Below are 20,078 nucleotides of genomic sequence, written 5' to 3'. Positions count from 1 at the left end.
GTTCAAGCGGACATTTTTCGTGTGACAACAAAGAAGAAAAACTATTTTTAAAATTACATAACAAGTATCGTTATACGTATTGTTACAAAGTTAAAATATTTGTCGTTTTAGTTAGAAAAAAAAAATCAAATAAAGTTTTTATTTTTTTTTTTACAAAAGTGGTTGTATTTATGACGAAGCAAATATTGTCTTAAGCTAATGTAATTTTAATGCAATTTTGTCGCAAAACAGCGATTTTAATTATACTATTTTAAAACACGAAATGTTGTAATCTAGTCACATACGGGCATTTTTTTGGGCAAACACGGAAGTGAGTAGTACTGAATCCTCTCGCTTTGCTAAGCGTCTTCGTTGTTGTGGCAGCAAGAGCAGCAGACACCGAGAGGTGGCACTTTACTCAATGGCTATTGGTTCAGTTTTTTCTTCTTCCTTCAAATTGAATGGCGTTTTGGATTAAAAATGATGCATTATCGCCAACTATTGGATTCTATGAAACACCTCCAACTATAGCATAATACATAATAATAAAAAATGTACGAATCTGAAATTGTGCAACAAAAAATGGGACAAATAGACCAAACAGACTGGTCTAAATATGCAGGTTCAACAATTTCTGATTAATTAATGGACTCATATGACTTGAACTTAATAATATTAATTGTAAGAATCTGAAATTATGCAACAGAAATGGGACAAATAGACCAAACAGACTGGTCTAAATATGCAGGTTGAACAATTTCTGATTAATTAATGGACTCATATGACCTGAACTTCTCATACATAATAATATTAATTGTACAAATCTGAAATTATGCAACAGAAATGGAACAAATAGACCAAACAGACTGGTCTAAATATGCAGGTTCAACAATTTCTGATTCATTAATGGACTCGTATGACTTGAACTTCTCATACATAATAATATTAATTGTACAAATCTGAAATTATGCAACAAAAATGGGACAAATAGACCAAACAGACTGGTCTAAATATGCGCAGGTTGAACAATTTCCGATACTTTAATGGACTCATATGACCTGAACTTCTCATCTCTAATACCACTTATCTCTTGAAAACAACTTCTAAGAGTGATTTTAACTCTCTGTGGCCTGCTGCTTTAAAATGCAACTCATTTTACTGTTAATTTGACATGCTTTTTGGTAATTGCTCTTTCATGATTATTATATTCATCACTGTTTGGTTGTCTTCATCATGTGGAAACTGCAGGCTTGTGATTATAATTGCAGTTTTTGAATAGATTCTATTAGTCATGAAATTTCCTCTAATTATCAGCCAATCAATGAGACTGAAATTAATTAAAAAATAAAAACATATTAAAATTAAAATACTGACTTTGATGTAGTTTTATTAATTGTGAAGCACTTTTTTTTGCAGTAGAAATAACATTTATTGGCATTATACGCAATGAACAGAGTAACGATTGGTGGAAGAAGTACTCAGATCCTCAACAAGCAATACCACAGTGTATTTAATAGTACAAACTATTAGCATCAAAATACTAGTAAATAAAAGTAGGCTACTCATTATGCAGAAGGGCCCATTTTAGAATAATGTATATTATATAATTGAATTATAATTATTGATGCAATACATCACTTCAGGGTGGGGCTTATCTATTATATACATTATGCTCCAGGCTTTTTTTAACCATCTTCTGAGTCAAATTTATTTATGTTCAGGAGCTGAGGCAATTTATCTTTGTGTAGATTTCAATAGCAGGATAGCTGCTTTTGATGAGTATTTAAAGCGGACATATCATGCTCATTTTCAGATTCATACTTGTATTTTGGGTTTCTACTAGAACATGTTTACATACTTTAATGTTAAAAAAACACAGATTTTTTTCCTCATACTGTCTTTCCGAATTTGCCTGTATTCACCCTCGGTCTGAAAGGCTCCATTTCAGCGCCTGTCTGTTTAAGAACCTCCTCCCGAAAAAGCTCAGTCTGCTCTGATTGGTTTGTGAGAAAAATATGGTGCACCTTTGCAATGGTATTTCTCAAGCCGCTGGTAGGGGGCATATTCTCATTAGGTTCGATTGATTCGTACCGTGCTGGAGTACAATTGCCCACTCTCTCCATTCCCCTGCTGTTCATCTTTCACATTAGTAATGTTGTTCTGTACCGGAGTACACTTGTGTCATCTTCTACGTGACATTTTTTTATGTTTATCGTTGCATTATTCAAATTCACTAACCAACCACCGTCAGGCCAACAACCGATGATTGCAGATATATTTGTGCTTGTGTATATTCTAATGAGCATGCATGTGACATAGGACGGGGAGTTACATCTGAATGGCTTGTTGTCTTAATTTATAGTTTGTGGGTTGGTAGGCACTCCAGATACCCAAATGTATGTGAACAAGCACTGAAAAAGGGAGTTTTTCATGATATGTCCCCTTTAAAAGAAGTGGAAGAGGTTCCTTCCAGAGGCTCTTTGGATGATTTTGTAAACAAGCATGGGGGAATCAATGATTGAATTTCTAAAATAAACTAAGTTATGTATTGTTAATGGAAGGATAAGCCCCCTGTATGACAATTATACATCAATATCTGTGAGGGGTGAAGCTGTGTTGACCATAATTGTACCATGACAGGTTACAAATCTGTGACATCTTTGAAGTATTAGTGTCTTAGGTGTAACCTAATTGGCGAGGGCAGAGTTGGGACATAGAGTTTCGGACATGAGGCACCAGAATTAGGGACAGCGAGCCAGCAGATTCCACCACAAAGAAACTTTATTTGTGACACAATCTTCCATTTTAACTTGGTCAAGTGATGGGTTTAATCAAAGCATAAGGGAGCTGGTCTGGTTGGTTGCAGAGCAAACAGAGCAATGCTCTCTCCTCCTAGATATAGAGCACTGATTCAGGGCAGATTGAGTTCACCTGTGTCTCGTTGACTCCGGACAGCACAGGTGAGACTGTGGCTCCTACCAGAGCTTATAATCAGGGTCATGGCAGACATGGAAGACTTTCAATTTGATCCAAATCAATTAATGAAGTTTGCAAACTGTATGGATCTAATATGAGAAAGATGCAGAGTTCCAGATCACTCTTTTTAGTGTTATAAAATGATCCGGTAAAACAGAAAGATAGCAGGGCTTTACCAACTTCTTATCTTCTGGCTTCAACAATCAGCTTTATTGAAATTGAAGAATGACTTATAATGCTGCTTTGGAGACAAGCTAGTCAATACATTCCTTGATATGGACGAAAATAGCCAGTTCATTTGTACTGTATTATTTCAAATATGTTATTTGAAAGAATATAGTAGTACTTTATAATGTGGTCATTTATTCAGCTCTTATATGTATTACCGTAAAATGTATATTTTGTAAAATGGTGGTGTCTTGTAAATGTAATCCCATGTTGGATGGGCCAGATGTTTAACATGACACAGAAATAAAAATAAACTGACTAACTATTCACTGCAGAATAGTTTGTGAATTTCACCAAGGGATTAATAAAGTCTTGTTTTATGGAGACTGTGGGCCTCCCCTCAGACAAAATTAGCAAAAAGGCTCAAGCCTGCAGTCAATGCTGTGAGACCAGGTGGGAGCAGATTCACCTTAATCATCAAGGGGAGGAGTCTAGAGAAGGGGAGGCTATATAAAGGCTGGGTGTGTTCTGTTCAGATCCCTTTTGTTTGAGACCATGCTGCCAACCCAATCCTGGTATTGTTCTGGAGCGGTGTATTATACCCCACTTACCTGTGAGCTAAAGTCAGACCAAGTTCCAGATGGAGAATGTTGAGAAAGAAGCTGATGCATTAATAACAAAAGCATCAACCACAATATCGTCATCCATTATCCATCCTTCATCCTCCACCCGTTATCCTTCCTGAATAAACTGGCTCTTGGTGTTTAATGTGCATCCCAGCTAGAAGTTCAAAGGTCCAGTATTAATACTCTCTAACAAGGCAACAGTAATCTAATTTAGGCATAGATTATTAAGTCTTTTTTGCAAATGTGATATTCTTTTCACTTCAATTCACTGAATGCACCTTGAAATTGTTTGGAGCCCCCCTGTGGAGGCTCACCTCCCACTTTGAAAACGGTGTTAGACTATTAAAGCTGCAGTGGATAGAAATGGAGCAAATATGATTAAAAAAGTTTATTTTTATAAAATGGTCACTATATCCTGACAGTAGTGTATGAGACAGGTAATCTGAAAAAAATCATGTGCTTCTGTGTCCTCCGGTGCACCTAACGGCATCTGCAAGATTTCACAAACCGGAGGAAAACAACCACTCCGAGCCGAGCTGGAGTCTGCTGTCTCCGAGCAGCTATCAATCACTCGCAATCTCCGATCAAACGGTCAAACTAGGCAGCGCTGATCAAATATGAATCAATATTCTGTTGCTGTAATGCCTATTTCAAACCTGGAATGTCTTCAGAAACATCTTGTAGTGTACTGTTTAGATGTAAAATGAGAAAGTTTGTGACACGGCAGTTGAAATCTGTTGAGGAAATACCAAGCACTGCCCAGCAGCCGCACAGCCAATAGGAACACTCAATAGGAACGATAGATGAAATGACCTGTGATTGGCCCAAGTCTCCCGTCACGGGCTAAATTTTCCAAAGCCTGAAAACAGAGCCATGAGGAGGTGCAGCAGTCTAGTTTTCTCTCAGAAGACTTGAATTACAATATGCTGAAAACTTTCTGCCTACTGCAGCTTTAAAGGTCCCATATTTTGCTCATTTTCAGGTTCATACTTGTATTTTGTGTTTCTACTAGAACATGTTTACATGCTGTAATGTTCAAAAATCCCTTTATTTTCCTCATATTGTTGGTTTGAATATGCCTGTATTCACCCTCTGTCTGAAACGCTCCGTTTTAGCGCATTTTGACGGAATTGCAACAGAATGCGTTGCTAGGCAACAGCTTGGGCCCATGTGTACTTCCTGTCAGCTGATGACATTCACATACACTGCAACCAGGAAATAAACTGGGACACATTTAGAATGTTTACGTTTAAAATTGTGTCAAGGGTCTAAATATTGTATATTCGTGACATCACGAATGGGCAGAAATCCTGACAGCTTGTTTCAAATGCAGAGTTTCTGAATACGGGCTGTGTGTATTTCCCTGTGGATCGAATGTTTCGATACTTTGACAGTATTTATATAGGATTTAAGCCTGCTTTATAATAAAAAAACCATGAAAATCTAACTTTTTTATAATATGGGACCTTTAATGTATAATAATACATCATTATTTGTTGATCACATTTTGTATTAATATTCTGAATCTGCTAAGTAACTACCAACTAAAGGTATAACATAAGGAGTAAAAAGTACAATATTTTCCTCTGAATTGTAGTGGAGCAGAAGTAGCCTATAAAGAAGCAGAAAATGGAAGTACTCACTTTCCACACTTTCCAAAAAGTGAGGAAACCTAAACTGTTTCAGTTTGGACAATTGGACTTGGTCTCAATGGAACAAGCAGCCGCCACTGAAAAAAAAACTGGACAGTGGGCTTGAAAGTCCTTGGACTTCAATCAGGTCATTCCTGAACACACTGCATTTTGTCGAGACACACACTCTTGTGGAGTCTGACTGTCCATAAATAAATGATGTCTATGCTGAAATGACATGCAATGTGGAATGGATATGTTTGTGCGACTGCTGTCAGTCGGTAATATAAGTTAAAATGTTTTTTGTAACAATATTGCTCTGCACTCCCTGACCCTTTTTTTTTCCTTTTCTTATTATCTAGTTATGTATTTTTCCTTTTCTTCTTGGTATGGTCATGTTATGTGTGTACAAGTATGTATAATAAAAAAAGAAAATGGAAGTACTCAAGTAAAGTAAAAGTTGTTGAAAGTACGTGAGTAGGTTACATTTAGGCTACTTAGTTACTTTCCACCACTGACAGTAACAGCTCAATGTCAAAGGACTGTTTTTGCTTTTCATGGGAGAATATTCCTCCTGGTTTCCTCTGGAAGGCAGCAAAGATAAGTGAGAGTAAATGACTGCAACAAATTAGACAAGAAGAAGAAGAAGCAGCAGGAGAGAGAGAGAGAGAGAGAGAGGAAAACCATGGCGAGAAGTCGAAGAACAAGGAAGACTACAAAAAAAGTGCTTGTAATTGAAGTCACAAGTTGTCATGCGTACTTATGATAGAAGGGAAGTGCCCTTCTACACTGTTGCTGTGTGTGTCCCATAAGACTCTACACTAGAACTGCTGCTGTTTGCGCATTAAACTGGAACTAAACAGTTAGTAAAGGATACTTATAGTTGCGCGACTTTGGTGCAAATGGATTTATCGTTAATGCATCTGTTTGGGACTCTTTCCTAGTTCAAATGAGGCCACAGCACAACATTACCAAGTTTAAAATGTATTGTTGCTACTAGGACGAGTTAAGTAAAGAAAGAAAACACACAATGGCAGACAGAAGGACTTTCAACGTAGTGATCCTGGGTGTGGGATTTTTGTTCATTTTTACAGCCTTCACTACCTGTGGAAACGTTGAAGTAAGTTTATGATGCAGTTATTAGACTGTAAATTCACATCTGTTTGTTGTTGTTGTTGTTGTTGCTTTTAAAAAATGTATTATCAGAAAGCATGCAGAAGAACTGACCTGAGATTTTAATGCACGCAGCAGATTTCCTGTCCTTTGACTCTGTAAAAACACATTCAATGTTGTGTGCAATTGGAGATATATTCCTGCAACACATAAAAAAAAATGTTTAATTTGTATAATTTATCTCGAATAATTACTAAATACCTTTGTGTGGAGAACAATAAACCATAAAATGAATGCTTTTTGGTTTTGTTATTAAAAAAAAATCCCAGTTCAGATGTCTAGAGTGGGAAACCAGCCAGTCAGAGCTGTATGTCAGGCGCACCTCGTGTTTCCAATTTCCTTCAATGTTCAGTGAAATGATCAAACTTGAGGACATAATTACACTGTTAAGAATTTCCCAGTAAAATAACAGTAAAGAGCTGGCAGCAGGGTTGCCTTTATGTTACTGTACAATTAACATTATTATACTGTCGCTGAAATTTACAGCTTTGTTCTGTTAATGAAAAAAACAGTTTGAACTGTTTAAAGATACATTATATAGCTGTTTTTCACCTTTCTTTTACATTATCTTACTGATTTGTTTTAATGCACTATTTAGGTTGTATTTTTTTACATACATTTTAATAAACATTATTTTTTGCCTAGATGAATAGACTTAGCAGGTTACAGACATAGGAATAGTCACACTAAATACAATTAAAGGCACTTGTTAGGAAAAAGGCTATAATAGACTTGTTCACACTATTCCCAAAATGTGTGTCTATAGCTGGCTACAAGCACAGAATGCAAACCAGAACAACATGTGAGTGAAGAACAGAGCTAATTCACTGATTTTACAATCATGTACAATGTACAAGCCTCACATGAGCAGATCAGGTCCCAGAATTAAAAAATACTGCATGAAACTGTTACTGATGATACTTTAGACAGTTGATCAGCAGTAAAGTGATGTTTTTTAAGAATGCATTATAGTTCAGTTAAAAAATGGCCTATGAGCATAATTTAACAGGTTTTCTTTTGTATTAACAGTAAAGCACTGTTTTTAGCAATAACAGGTTAATACTGTTGAAATCCTGCTGTAAATTAACAGCAATTGTTTACAGTGTATGATCCATTTTGTCCTGTCTAACCCTTTGTGCTTTTCATCTTATTTTCAGCAAACTGTAGTGAAAAGCCTGCAGAATGAGAGTTTCACTGGGAGTGGGTACCACAGGTAGGTCACATCCTCAACTCAGGATGGAGAAAAACACATTCAAGTACATATTTAAGTACAACTTGAATCCTCTTTCCCCTCCTTCACAGTCTTGGAATCATCTATGGGGTCTTTTCCTTCTCCAATTTACTCGCACCAACAGTGGTTGCAGTAATTGGACCGAAGATAACCATGTTTCTGAGTGGCCTACTTTACAGGTAAACATTGTCATGGTAATTACATACAGGATCAGGATGTATATGTTGACAGACATGTTGCTCATTACTGTTCTATACATTCTCTCTACTGTGCAGTGGGTACATTGCTGTGTTCATCATCCCTTCAACATGGTCCTTTTACCTGACCTCTGTGCTGATCGGCATGGGAGCAGCCAGTAAGTTCCTCTACCACATGTGAAATTTTTACATTTGGTTACAATAATGTTGAAGCTATGACTGTAACTTCTGGAAATGTTTGCAAAAGCATGCAGATTATAGTCGAGGCGTTGATTAGTAAATTTTAAAGGGAAAAATTTGAGCACATTACAGTCATTTAAGACGACTTTTGGTTTTGGAGCTTTGTCTATTTTCAATGTCTTTCCCCGTATACCTTGCAGACCTGAAACCTGGGTTATAATGTCGAGAAAAAATAATCAAGTTATTATATTTGTACTAATTAGGGCCGCAACTATAATCTGTTTATTATTTTCTCGATTGATCGATTAGTTGTTTGGTCTATAAAATGTCAGAAAATGGTGAAAAATGTCGATCAGTGTTTCCCAAAGCCCAAGATGACGTCCTCAAATGTCTCGTTTCGTCAACAACTCAAATATATTCAGTTTACTGTCATAGAGGAGAAAGGAAAGCTGGAATTTTGACCCTTTTTTCTAAAAAAAATTACTCAAACTGATTAATCGATTATCAAAATAGTTGCCGATTAATTTAATAGGGGACAACTAATTGATTAATTGATTCGTTGTTGCCGCTCTATTACTAATATTAGTTACATTTACTCTAATTTAACATCTGGAGTTTTATCTTTTGCTTCCAGTAGGGTTGCAACAAGCGATCAGTTTCATTATCGACTTATCCCATGGTTATTTTCTTGATAAATCGTTTTGTCTATAAAATGCCAGAAAATTATGAAAAGTGCTCATTATAATTTCCCAGAGCTCAGGGTGACATTGTCAAATGTCTTCTTTTGTCTCCAAAACCCCAAAACTACCAGATATGACAAAGACAAGCATTAAATCCTCACATTTGAGAAATTGAAACAGGGAAATATTTGGCATTTTTGACTTGACAAATGTCAGAAACAATTAGACAATTATCAAAATATTGATAACCAGTGTTGGATGAAGTCCCTGAAAGCCACACTTGAGTAAAAGTACAGATATCTAACCAGAAAATGACTTTAGTAGAAGTTAAAGTCACCTATTAGAATATAACTTGAGTAAAAGTCTTAAGTACTGTAATGAAGTATTATTTCGTTACATTACATCACTGTAATCAACTAATCATTTCAGCTCTAGTTTACAGTGTATTTACAGTATATGCCAGTTTTTATTCAGAGAGAATGCAGGTTTACATTTTTGGCACATTCTGAATCACATCCCATTTACAAAAAAAAGTACACATAAATACTTCAACTTGTTGTTTTTTTGCAGCCTATTAAAGCTCCGTTTCTGTGTTCCAACTAGTGTTTAATCATGCATACAGGGATTATCATGACTGGGATGTGTTGATGCGAGTAAACAGTATATCCCAAATTAGACCTTAAATGGGTTAGGAGCTGTTTCTGTAAATAGTGCGCAGTGCTTTGAGCTCGCTCGCAGATGTTAGTGAAAATCCTGAGAAAGCTCTGCTGAGCGTTTACTGGGAAAATTAAGAGAAATGATTTGGGGCTGTTTTTTTAATGCAGCCTGTGATGAATTTGTATCATGTCCCGGAGCTAATGTGTGGTTAGAGGCATTACTTACCAACACAGAGAGATAATATTTCACTTTGCATCTGCAATTAACTGACTGGTTAAATGTTTCTGTCTCAAATGACCAGTCTAACTCTCTTTCCTACAGTGCTCTGGACGGCTCAAGGACACTTTCTGGTGGAGAACTCAGACGCTTCCACCATCAACAGGAACACAGGGATGTTCTGGGCTCTCCTACAGTGCAGGTATGCAGCTACTGACACAGTTACACTCTCCAGTTTTCAGTCCATTCAGTGGTAATAGATACATTCATTTAAACTACACTACATTTTAATACTTGGATGTGATTCTCTGAAAATGATTATAGGCCGAATTCTTTTTGGCATCATTGGGCAAAAATCCCATAATAACCTTTCAGCATATTGTAATACAAGTGTTCTGAGAGAATTCTGCCCCTCATCATGGCTCTTTTTTCAGGCTTTAGAAAATCTAGCCCGTGATGGGAGACTTTGGCCAATCACAGGTCATTTCAGAGAGAGAGCGTTCCTATTGGCTGTGCTCCGGCTGGTGGGCGGTGCTTGGTATTTTCTCAACATGGCTGCTGGGTCTCAAACTTTTTAATTTTACAGCTAAATAGTACACTACAAGATGTTTCTGAAAACATTTGAGGCAAGAAATAGGCTTTACAGTAACAGAATATTGATTGATATTTGATCAGCATTGACTAGTTTGACCGTTTGATCGGAGTTCGCGAGTGATTGCTCAGAGACGGCAGCTTGACGGCAGACTCCAGATCAGCTCTGATTGGTTGTTTTCCTCCGGTCTGTGAAATCTTGCAGATGCCTTTAAAAGCACCGGAGGACAAAGAGGCACATGATTGTCAGGATATAGTGACTGTTTTATAAAAATAACTTTTTTTAATCATATTTGCTCCATTTCTACCCACTGCAGCTTTAACTACGGCCTTTAGTGAATTAAATATAAATTTGTAAAAAAAGAAATCCTCCTGCTAATTTGCTTCCTAAACCAACCCAGGGTTGTTATTATGTAGCCTGCATTATATTGTGTCTTCCTATCAATACATTCAGTGCATAAAACACAATTCATCACCATGTTTTTCTCCTGTTTTTGTTTGATGCAACTATTCCAGTTGATCAAAGATACTGTTACGCTGCACCAGCCACAAATACTGTCAGGCCAGTATTTTTAGCCTGACAGGATATTATTGTATGCTTTATTTTAGAATATATTTAATAAATCGTGTTACAAACCGCTGTTAGTGAGTCATTAGTTTCTCTGCAAAATATAAAAAAAAACATCCAAACCTCTTTAAACAGCTTCCTGCAGGTGAGAGTTTTGGCTTTTTCATCTCTTGTATTCGGCCCGCTGCTCCTGCACACTGGCTTGGACAACTAATTTGTATTTGTTAAAATATGCAAATTGAATTAGTATAATAATTACATTGGCTGTCACCTGCTCCAAAGCTCACAATAGGGCAATGCTAATCTGCCTCTGCAGTGGTGATCCCTGCCACAGTAAACTTATGAATCACTTCTTCACACACACAGAATGCAGTTACTGTTATCTTTTATGAATAACCCTCTGTTATCCCTCGCTGAGGCTTCGGGAAGGACTAATTGCTCATCTACATTTTTTAGTTTAGGTGATATGTAATTAAAGACATAAATAGATCACAGCATTTTATAGGACTGCCCTGTTCACCATGAAAGGCAAATAAACAGCTCACCAAAAAATAAGAGAAGCACCCTCAAAGGCAGAAATGCAGATTATTGTGTTTAGAAAGTCAGCATTTGATCCAAACAACAACAAAAAAGTCCAGTCCTTGTAATTTGCTTTTTCTGTCTGTCAAACATGATTTCTCAGATGACATTTCAGATAGCACTCTTACAGCCAGTGTTTTTTAATTACACTAATGGGATCACTTTAACTAAAGGTCGACATTTAAGCTGTGAAAGCTCCAGAGTCCTACACCACCAGGGGTTTGATTCACACGAAACTTCTTGGACACAACAAATTGCACAAAGGGCATTACAACTAAATGTTTGAATGTTATTGAATGATTTATCTGGTCCCTGATTGGTCCAAGTGGTGACTCGCCCCGGTCGCACTAATGGTGTATGAATGACAATAATAATTTGCGAGTCATTTTGAGTGTAAAGTGAATAAGAACGCCGTTCTTGCTTTTGTGTGTCATTTGTACGCCATGTAGTCTGTATTGACTGCAATGTAAACACGTCTGCGTGAATATGCTACGCTCAGAGCTAGTGACGTAGAATACAAAGCGAGGGAGACTGCTTATGGGGAGGTGAATGGGTCCAACAAACACACAACTTTCAACCAGGAGACCGGTGTTCGAGACCGGTGTTCTTGTCCAAGACTAGTGTTGAGTCATTTTGAAGTGACGTTTTTGACTTGTTTCGATGTTTGTGACGTGTTTTCTGGACGTTACGTTGTTTCTGTACGTATTTTTACTCAGTTTACGTACTTATTTTAAGCCCAACTATGATGTTTTTCCTAAACCTAACTAAGTTATATCCTTGTAATGTCGTGCTATTTATACGCCTTCCCATGATATCGCATTTTAGCTTTATAGAACAAAATGTAACTTTGTTCTATAGTTATATAATAGTAGCTGTTCTGGACTTTCAATCATATTGCATGATCTTCATCCTTAAAGTGCTCGAAAAAAATCGTAAATCTCAAAATGTATAATTCTATGACGCGGAGCAAATTCTGTCCACTGATGAAGATCACATGATATATGATTGAAAGCTCCAGAACAGCTACTAAATGGACCTTGAGGTGGAATTGTTTTGTCAAATTACCCAAAGAGTTTAAAAAAAAAAGGTTTAATGTGAAAAAAATGGATGATTGAAACTTTTTTTTGTTTGTAAACTCACTTGGTTTACCTGTTTTATCTTACATACAGCATGCTGTTTGGCAATCTCTACATTTACTTTGACTGGAATGGAAGAACAGAGATATCAGGTAGGGTTAAACTGGAGTAAGTACTGACGTGACTATAATAGCAAAATCTATGATGATGATGAAAGCAAAATACCAAGAGGATTATGTGAGTGATTGGTTATTCTGAATGTGCTCCTGGCTTAATGTTGTTAATATATCTTGTGTATTTTAATTAAGCGGTTTATTTTAATCTTCCTCTTTCAGACAGCAGCAGGAAAAACATTTTTCTGTCCCTGTTGGTCGCCTCCATACTCGGCACACTCAGCTTCCTGGTGTTGAGAAAGAGCCATCAGGACGAGGAGATGCTCTCTGAAGAGGAAGGGCAGTCGCTGCTCTCAACACGCGTGATGTAAATGAACATACTTAAGATAATTACACCTTTTTCACTGAAGTCAAAATCACTCAGGATATATAAAAAATGTCTGAACCACTACTTGGAAAAAGGACAAAGAGGATACGAAGCTCAAGTGATGAATAAAAAGTGACTGTTTTATGCATACAAACACAAATATATTAGAGTGAACATGACAAAAAAGTAAATTTACCTTTTATCCAGTTGACCATGTTAAACTATAACCAAACCACTTACAAATATATATTTCTTCAAATAACATACCTTGAATTTTGCAACATGACTTCCCACTGCAGTAGTTTTAAATCACTCTTGTCCTTCACAAAAATGACAGACCATTTTTCCGCAGATCATTGCAATTTTGACAAAGTCGAGCCTAATCATCACACTTTACACAAGTACAGTGCAATCAGGCCGATTTGGGGGCAGCTGGGACAGAGACTTTCTCTTTGAAGGGTGACGGCGGTTAAAGAACAAAAATTCTCCGTGCACGGCCCTCAACATTATTTACATTTTTATGGCTTGAATCTGGACGAAGTCTGGCCTCAAATCATGAGATAGCTGGCATCAAAGACCCCTGAAAGTCACGGGAAAAGTACTCGCCCCTGACGCATTTTAACACTAAGAAAATCAGCTTTGTGAAAAACGTGATGAGACTGAAATTAGTAGATCATTTAGAAATGTTGTTAGTGTGCTAATTCTGGACAACACTTATTCTCTAAGCCTCTAAGTCTGCCTGTTTGTGTTTAGAAAGTGTTTCAAGTATCTCCTAGATGCAGCTATTTGATCCTTGCTTATTGGCTGAGTTTTACTGATTCCAACAGCATAACAAAGGCTCCTATAGCGAGCCATCATTTACTGAGAAAAACACTGTGTGTTGTGATTCTCAGGAATCCTTGTGATTTTTATGCAGCTAAAGTGTCCTTGATTTGCAAATCACTTTACCTGTTTGTCACTTGAAGGAAGTTATGACATTGTTTGTGTGTGCAGTTTATCTCTATTGATTCATTTCAGCTTTGTCAAAGTTAAAATTGATTTGTTTTCTGTTGTTTAGGTATAAAGACAGAGCGAACACTGCTGTGCAGGATGCCAAGTTGGAATTCAGTAAGTTGTATTATATATATATACATCCGTATAAATCCATACTATACTCATTCTAAACAGGTTTATATCATGTTGGAAAAGGGGCAAATTGAAGTATACAACCAGATAGTATGCATAATAAACCTGATTTTTGAGTGCACTGTTGATGCACACTATTCTCCCATGATGCAATACACAAAAGGCATTGAGGAGCTGCTCACAGCTGGGAAACATTTGAACAGATTGTGGGTGCTGGGGAGACAACTCCAGAAAAATCTCTGAAAACCAAAACTGTGTTAAATCAGAAAAATACATTTTGATGTCTATTTGTGAAGTAGTTTGTGTTTGTATTGTATCATCTCCTTTTTGTATGAAATGGAAAGTATGTTGATTTCCTTGTATACTACCTGCTAAAGCAATATTTCATTATGAAGCAGTACTTACTGTCTAGAATTAGTACGTAGTATGGATTTAAAGGGACAGTGTGTAGGATTTGGTGGCATCTAGTGGTGTGGTTGCAGATTGCAACCAACCGAGTACCCCTCTGCTCACTCCTCCATTTCCAAGACTGCAGTAACGTGAGCCGCCGAGTGTAAAACTGTGATAACGCCGTTCCCATAATAACACTACTTAAGGAGCAACGGAAGTCAGGCGGCGGCTGGCGGTACCACGGTTTTGCACTCGGCGGCTCACGTTAACACAGTTTCTCAAGCGTGTTGGAGAACTACTGTGACCTTCAGGTAACGTAAAAACATGAAAGGCTCTCTCTAGAGCCAGGGTTTGGTTTGTCTGTTCTGGGCGACTGTAGAAACACACTCCATGAAGAGGAGCCGCTCTCTATGTAGATATGAAGGGCTCATTCTAAGCTATCGAAAACACAACGATACTTAGTTTCAGGTGATTATACACTAATGAAAATTTAGCTATGAATATTATATTCCATATCTGCTTATAAATCCAGAAAATATTGTATTTCAGATGATTTCAAATGATACTGTGTTTACTTCCTTACGGTATTAATTTGTATCATCTGAGATTTTTCACAAAATATTACAGAAACGAGCACTAAACACGTTACAGAAATGTTATTTGGCATACTTCAGGTAACCTCCACACTTCACTGCTCTTAGTCTGAAACTAGCGGGCAGTTTTGTTTTTCTTCAAGTGAAATTTTTTTTTTTTAATGTGGATAAAAATCTTCTAGCAACAAAAGAGAGTACGCAGAAACGGCCTGTTTCAGATTATATCTCTGTTTGTCGACAGGAATCTGTGCTGCGATTGCGGCCGCCTTCAGTGCAGCCTGAAGTTGTTTGGATGATCAGATTGCTCTTTGTCTTGCGTGTATCTTGACGTGTGCACACCTGCCGCAAAGGTATCACGTTTTATCGAGGATGCGCACTGATTCATGTCAAGAGAGGCCATCCAGGCATATAAACAAACCTGAAATCTGAATTTCACTAACCGCCTGGGTGAAATTCTCCCTTGGGTGTTTTTCCACCTGCATTTAGATTGGTTTTTTTTTGTGCCTTATTGAGACAGAATATGTTCTCATTGTTTATCTGCATTGGACTTAAATTGTCAGAGGGTAATTGTACCTTAACATCTACATTTCTATCTGAACTCAATCCACTTGTTAGGCATATAATATGCATTTATTAGCAATTCAAATCGGTGTGTTGTGTCTTCTCCCGTTTAGAAACCATCCTGCAACTCCTGAAGAGTAAAACTATACTGCTCCTGAGTCCCTGCATGGCGTACAGCGGTAAGTCGCATGGGGAATGCATTAATGTAATAAGTATCTAAACCTCCAGTGAAAAGGCTTGCAGCTACAGCGTTGCCCTCCTTATTCTGCAGGCCTGGAGCTATCTTTCTACAGCGGAGTGTATGGGACGTGTATCGGGGCGACTACACAGTTCGGGGTGGCAGCTAAAGGCTTGATTGGGATCTCTGGGATTGTGGTAGGCTTCGGAGAGATTGTGGGTAAGTCGACGTTCCTCAATCAGAGCTCGTTTTTAGGTGATTGAAAGTCACTGAATTCCTAAATATGTTCATCAGGTGGAGGCTTGTTTGGATTGCTGTGTAAGAACAATCGCTTCAGACGGACCTCCGTGGTGTTTCTGGGAATGGTTGTCCATTTCGTCGCTATCTATTTGATTTTCCTCAACATCCCAGATGATGCCCCCATCGTCTTTAATACCACCACCCAGAGTAAACCATATCTAGCGCCGAGGTAGGTCATTTCTCTAACAATTTAACAACACAGAAGAGTGAACACTATTCTGTTTAGTTTTAATAAGAGCTATATTTTCTCCCTCAGCGTATCCATCGCCCTGCTGTGCAGCTTCTTGCTCGGACTGGGGGACAGTTGTTTCAACACGCAGCTCTACAGCATATTAGGCTGTGTTTATGCTGAACACAGCACGCCCGCCTTTGCCATCTTCAAATTCATCCAGGTAATCCCAAGTTGCCAATTCTCAGGCATTGTTAGCAGAGCTGAGCAAAGCTGGGTTAAAATGTTGTCTCGTCAAGTATGAAATAAATTCACCTGAAGCCATTAAAAAGGAAAAGAACAAGACCCACACACGCCACTTAATCCCCCCGCTGTCTTGGCTGCAAAATTGGTCTCTAACAAGAAATAAACCCTAGACATTGTGGTATTTTAAATTCAGCTGAAATTAAATTGCATATTCTTTTTGTCTGTTACAGCCCACGTGTGTGCTCTGTGAATCACAAGTCCTGTTTTCTTTGAGAAAGAATCTGAAACCACAAGGGAGGAATTGTATTTGATATTTTTTGGTTTCATGATGACGCCCCCTAGTTTTGCACATAGACTGTATATAAGAAGTGGATGTAGTCACCGTGACTTCACCCATTGGTTTGTGGACAATGGTTTTGAAGCTTTGAGTTCTGCTTTTTGGCCGTAGTTGGCCGTCTTTGGCAACCACAAGTGACACGAGAGGGTGGAGATAAGTACAACCCAACGCTGAATAAGACATTTCTAGAAGACCAAAATGTTACAATTAACTCCCATGAACAGAAAACACATTGTGAAAGGGTTAAAGTTGTAAGACAAAAACAATCGGAAACGGCACATTGGACTCTTAAAAAAATCGTAATCGGTACATCGCTGCAATTAAAGTTCAATTATGAAACTTGTACAATGAACTTCCTAGTCAGCGATCATGGATCTTGTCTGTTGAACTTAAAAGAATCTTAAGATCTATTCTCCTCTGTCAGTCTGTTTTTGCAGCGGTGGCGTTCTTCTACAGCGGCTACCTGGTGTTGAAGTGGCAGCTGCTGCTGATGGTCATCCTGGGCTTCACTGGGACGCTCTGCTTCTTCGTGGTGGAGAGGACGCAGAACGTCTCTGTCGATCTGCAGGAATATTAAAAAGACATTAATTTCAGTTTTATAGGATGAAGTTTGAGCATCAGAACAAAACCCCAATTCTTTATCTTTTATCTCATGAGGGGTTAATCTCTTTTATTATAATGCACTGTAGGTCATATATATTTTGGATATCATTCACACTCAAAAAAGCTGAAACTGTTGCCTTAAGTAAACATCTGAAAAGCATAACACGTTATCGATCAGTCTGGATTGTACTTTGCACCGTCTGTTCTAATAACCCGACACTACACAGTATCATCACTAACCATTAACATTATTTCTCTCCTGCACCGCTGCACGGTTTGTCTTACTGTAGCATTGCAAAAATAACCACTTATACTTATTTGCATTGCTTTCAGCTCAGGTTTGTTATTAAAGGCAGTGTCATATTGTTGAAAATATGTTATGCATCTAAAACTGTTAGAGCTGTTCATAGTTAGTCAGCTTAATTGACAGTTTGATAAAAAATAGATGAGAATATAATGAAATATTGTTCCTGTCATGTTTCAGAGTATATGCTAACTAATTAATGCCTGACAATCATTGTTCTTAACTCCGTTTTTGTAAATTGTTCATATTGTCGGTGTTTGCATTATGATGAATAAAGTTTTTAAGTGATTTAATCGAAAATGGCGAGCTTAAAGATTTACTGTGTTATGTAGTGTTTTGTAATAAACACATGACGTAGATGTAAAACACAGTCAAGGCCACTGAAACACTGACATAAAAGGTTCGATCTATACATAAACATTAATGCAGAGGAATATTACTGAGGTCACGCTTATTGATTAAGATGCTTATAACCTGTAAATCAGACAAATTGAGGGCCCACACTTGAACTTTATGCTCCTTGACTGAACTGAGTTACAGAACGGATTAAATGTTCCTTTAGAAGGAACTGTTCTTTTTTTTGTTACACCTTTCAGATCCAAGTGCTGGGGGGGGGGGGTTTACTCACCATAACAGTGTACATCCAGTTTATTGTACCACAAAACAAGATAAATCTACTGGTTTTAATCCTGATTTGCCAGATTTATTTGAAAATCCATGAGGCCATTAATCAAAAGAGGAGCAGGAGGAGAGAGAGAAAGAGGGTTATAGGCCCAGAGGTCCCACATTACTTCACTGGTAATTGAGTATTGATTGCATTATAATGAGAGTAAGCAGTTTTGTGTGATCTTAAGTCAATTGTGCCACATACTTGACAACAACAAAGCGCTGATGGGCTAAGTGAAGTACACAGCGTTTACTCACAGAATTAAAGAGGCAGGGTTCATATTATTGGTTTAGATAATCTCGTATAAGGAAAGTAACCAGGTTTGGATGAGTCTATTACCTGAACACTGGCAATGTTTAATGCATCAGCTATTATTTATTCCACAATGACTCTCAAATGAAAATCACGACATAAATAAAGACTAAAAACTTCTTCTTTTGGTTATTTCTGTGCTCCCTTCTTTCTCTCCCTGCTATATCTTTTATATCGAAAACCCATATACAAGCACACACACACCTATTTTTCTTTCTTTCTTTCCTCTCGTTGACGTTATTGTAGCTGTCCATGTTGCCGCTTACTCTCTTGTCTCTTGCATCGGTGAGTTTGAGTCTAGTTCGCCGGCTTGTCTTGTGCTGTGTCTTATGTTTTGTGTTTGTCACCTGTATTGTACCATTTCTAGCACACTTGTAAAGCACTGCCTGTTTTCATGTTGCTCACTTATATTGTACTATTGACAAATAAAAAAATTAATAAGGACTGTCAAAGCAAACGTGATAACACGTTAACGCAAAATCGTTTTAAAAACCAACCATGTCACACTAGATTGTCGCAAAGGAGGCTAAATAACGCTCCAAACTTACACTAAATTTTGGCGAGAAAAAACTGGCATTGCCATTTTCATAGGCGTCCCTTGACCTCTGACCTCAAGATATGTGAATGTAAATGGGTTCTATGGGTACCCACGAGTCTCCCCTTTACAGACATGCCCACTTTATGATAATCACATGCAGTTTGGGGCAAGTCATAGTCAAGTCAGCACACTGACACACTGACAGCTGTTGTTGCCTGTTGGGCTGCAGTTTGCCATGTTATGATTTGAGCATATTTTTTATGCTAAATGCAGTACCTGTGAGGGTTTCTGGACAATATTTGTCATTGTTTTGTGTTTTTAATTAATTACCAGTAATATATAGATACATTTGCAGAAATTAAGCATATTTGTTCACTCCCATGTTGATAAAAGTATTAAATACTTGACAAATCTCCCTTTAAGGTACATTTTGAACAGATGGAAAAATGTGATTAATCACGATTAACTATGGACGATCATGCGATTAATCGCGATTTAATATTTTAATCAATTGACAGCCTTAGTATAAAACTACGCTGCATGGAGTAGACAAGGTTAAAAGTAACTAAACATTTACTCAAGAACACTTCAGTACTATTCTGAGGTACATGTACTTAACATAATTATTACAATTTCCTGCTACTTTATACTTCTAAAATGTGATTAATCGCAATTAACTATGGACAATCATGCGATTAATCACGATTAAATATTTTAATCGTGTGACAGCCCTAAAATAAATAAAAA

At 37.5% G+C, this 20,078-nt stretch overlaps 1 protein-coding gene across 1 annotated transcript; it reads left to right on the top strand.

Moving 5' to 3' along the window:
- Nucleotides 1–6,027: 6,027 nt before the first annotated feature.
- Nucleotides 6,028–18,913, top strand: LOC119502317 (UNC93-like protein MFSD11). Its single transcript, XM_037793208.1, has 13 exons — nt 6,028–6,500; nt 7,711–7,766; nt 7,856–7,963; nt 8,060–8,139; nt 9,820–9,916; nt 12,622–12,680; nt 12,864–13,008; nt 14,066–14,115; nt 15,791–15,856; nt 15,949–16,074; nt 16,150–16,324; nt 16,412–16,547; nt 17,332–18,913. The coding sequence occupies exons 1-13, from the start codon at nt 6,411–6,413 to the stop codon at nt 17,482–17,484; spliced, it is 1,341 nt and encodes a 446-aa protein (XP_037649136.1). The 5' UTR covers nt 6,028–6,410; the 3' UTR covers nt 17,485–18,913.
- Nucleotides 18,914–20,078: the final 1,165 nt, after the last annotated feature.

This window comes from Sebastes umbrosus, chromosome 14 (assembly GCF_015220745.1).
Source record: "Sebastes umbrosus isolate fSebUmb1 chromosome 14, fSebUmb1.pri, whole genome shotgun sequence".
Taxonomy (NCBI): domain Eukaryota; kingdom Metazoa; phylum Chordata; class Actinopteri; order Perciformes; family Sebastidae; genus Sebastes; species Sebastes umbrosus.
This window is presented reverse-complemented; position numbering and strand designations above follow the sequence as displayed.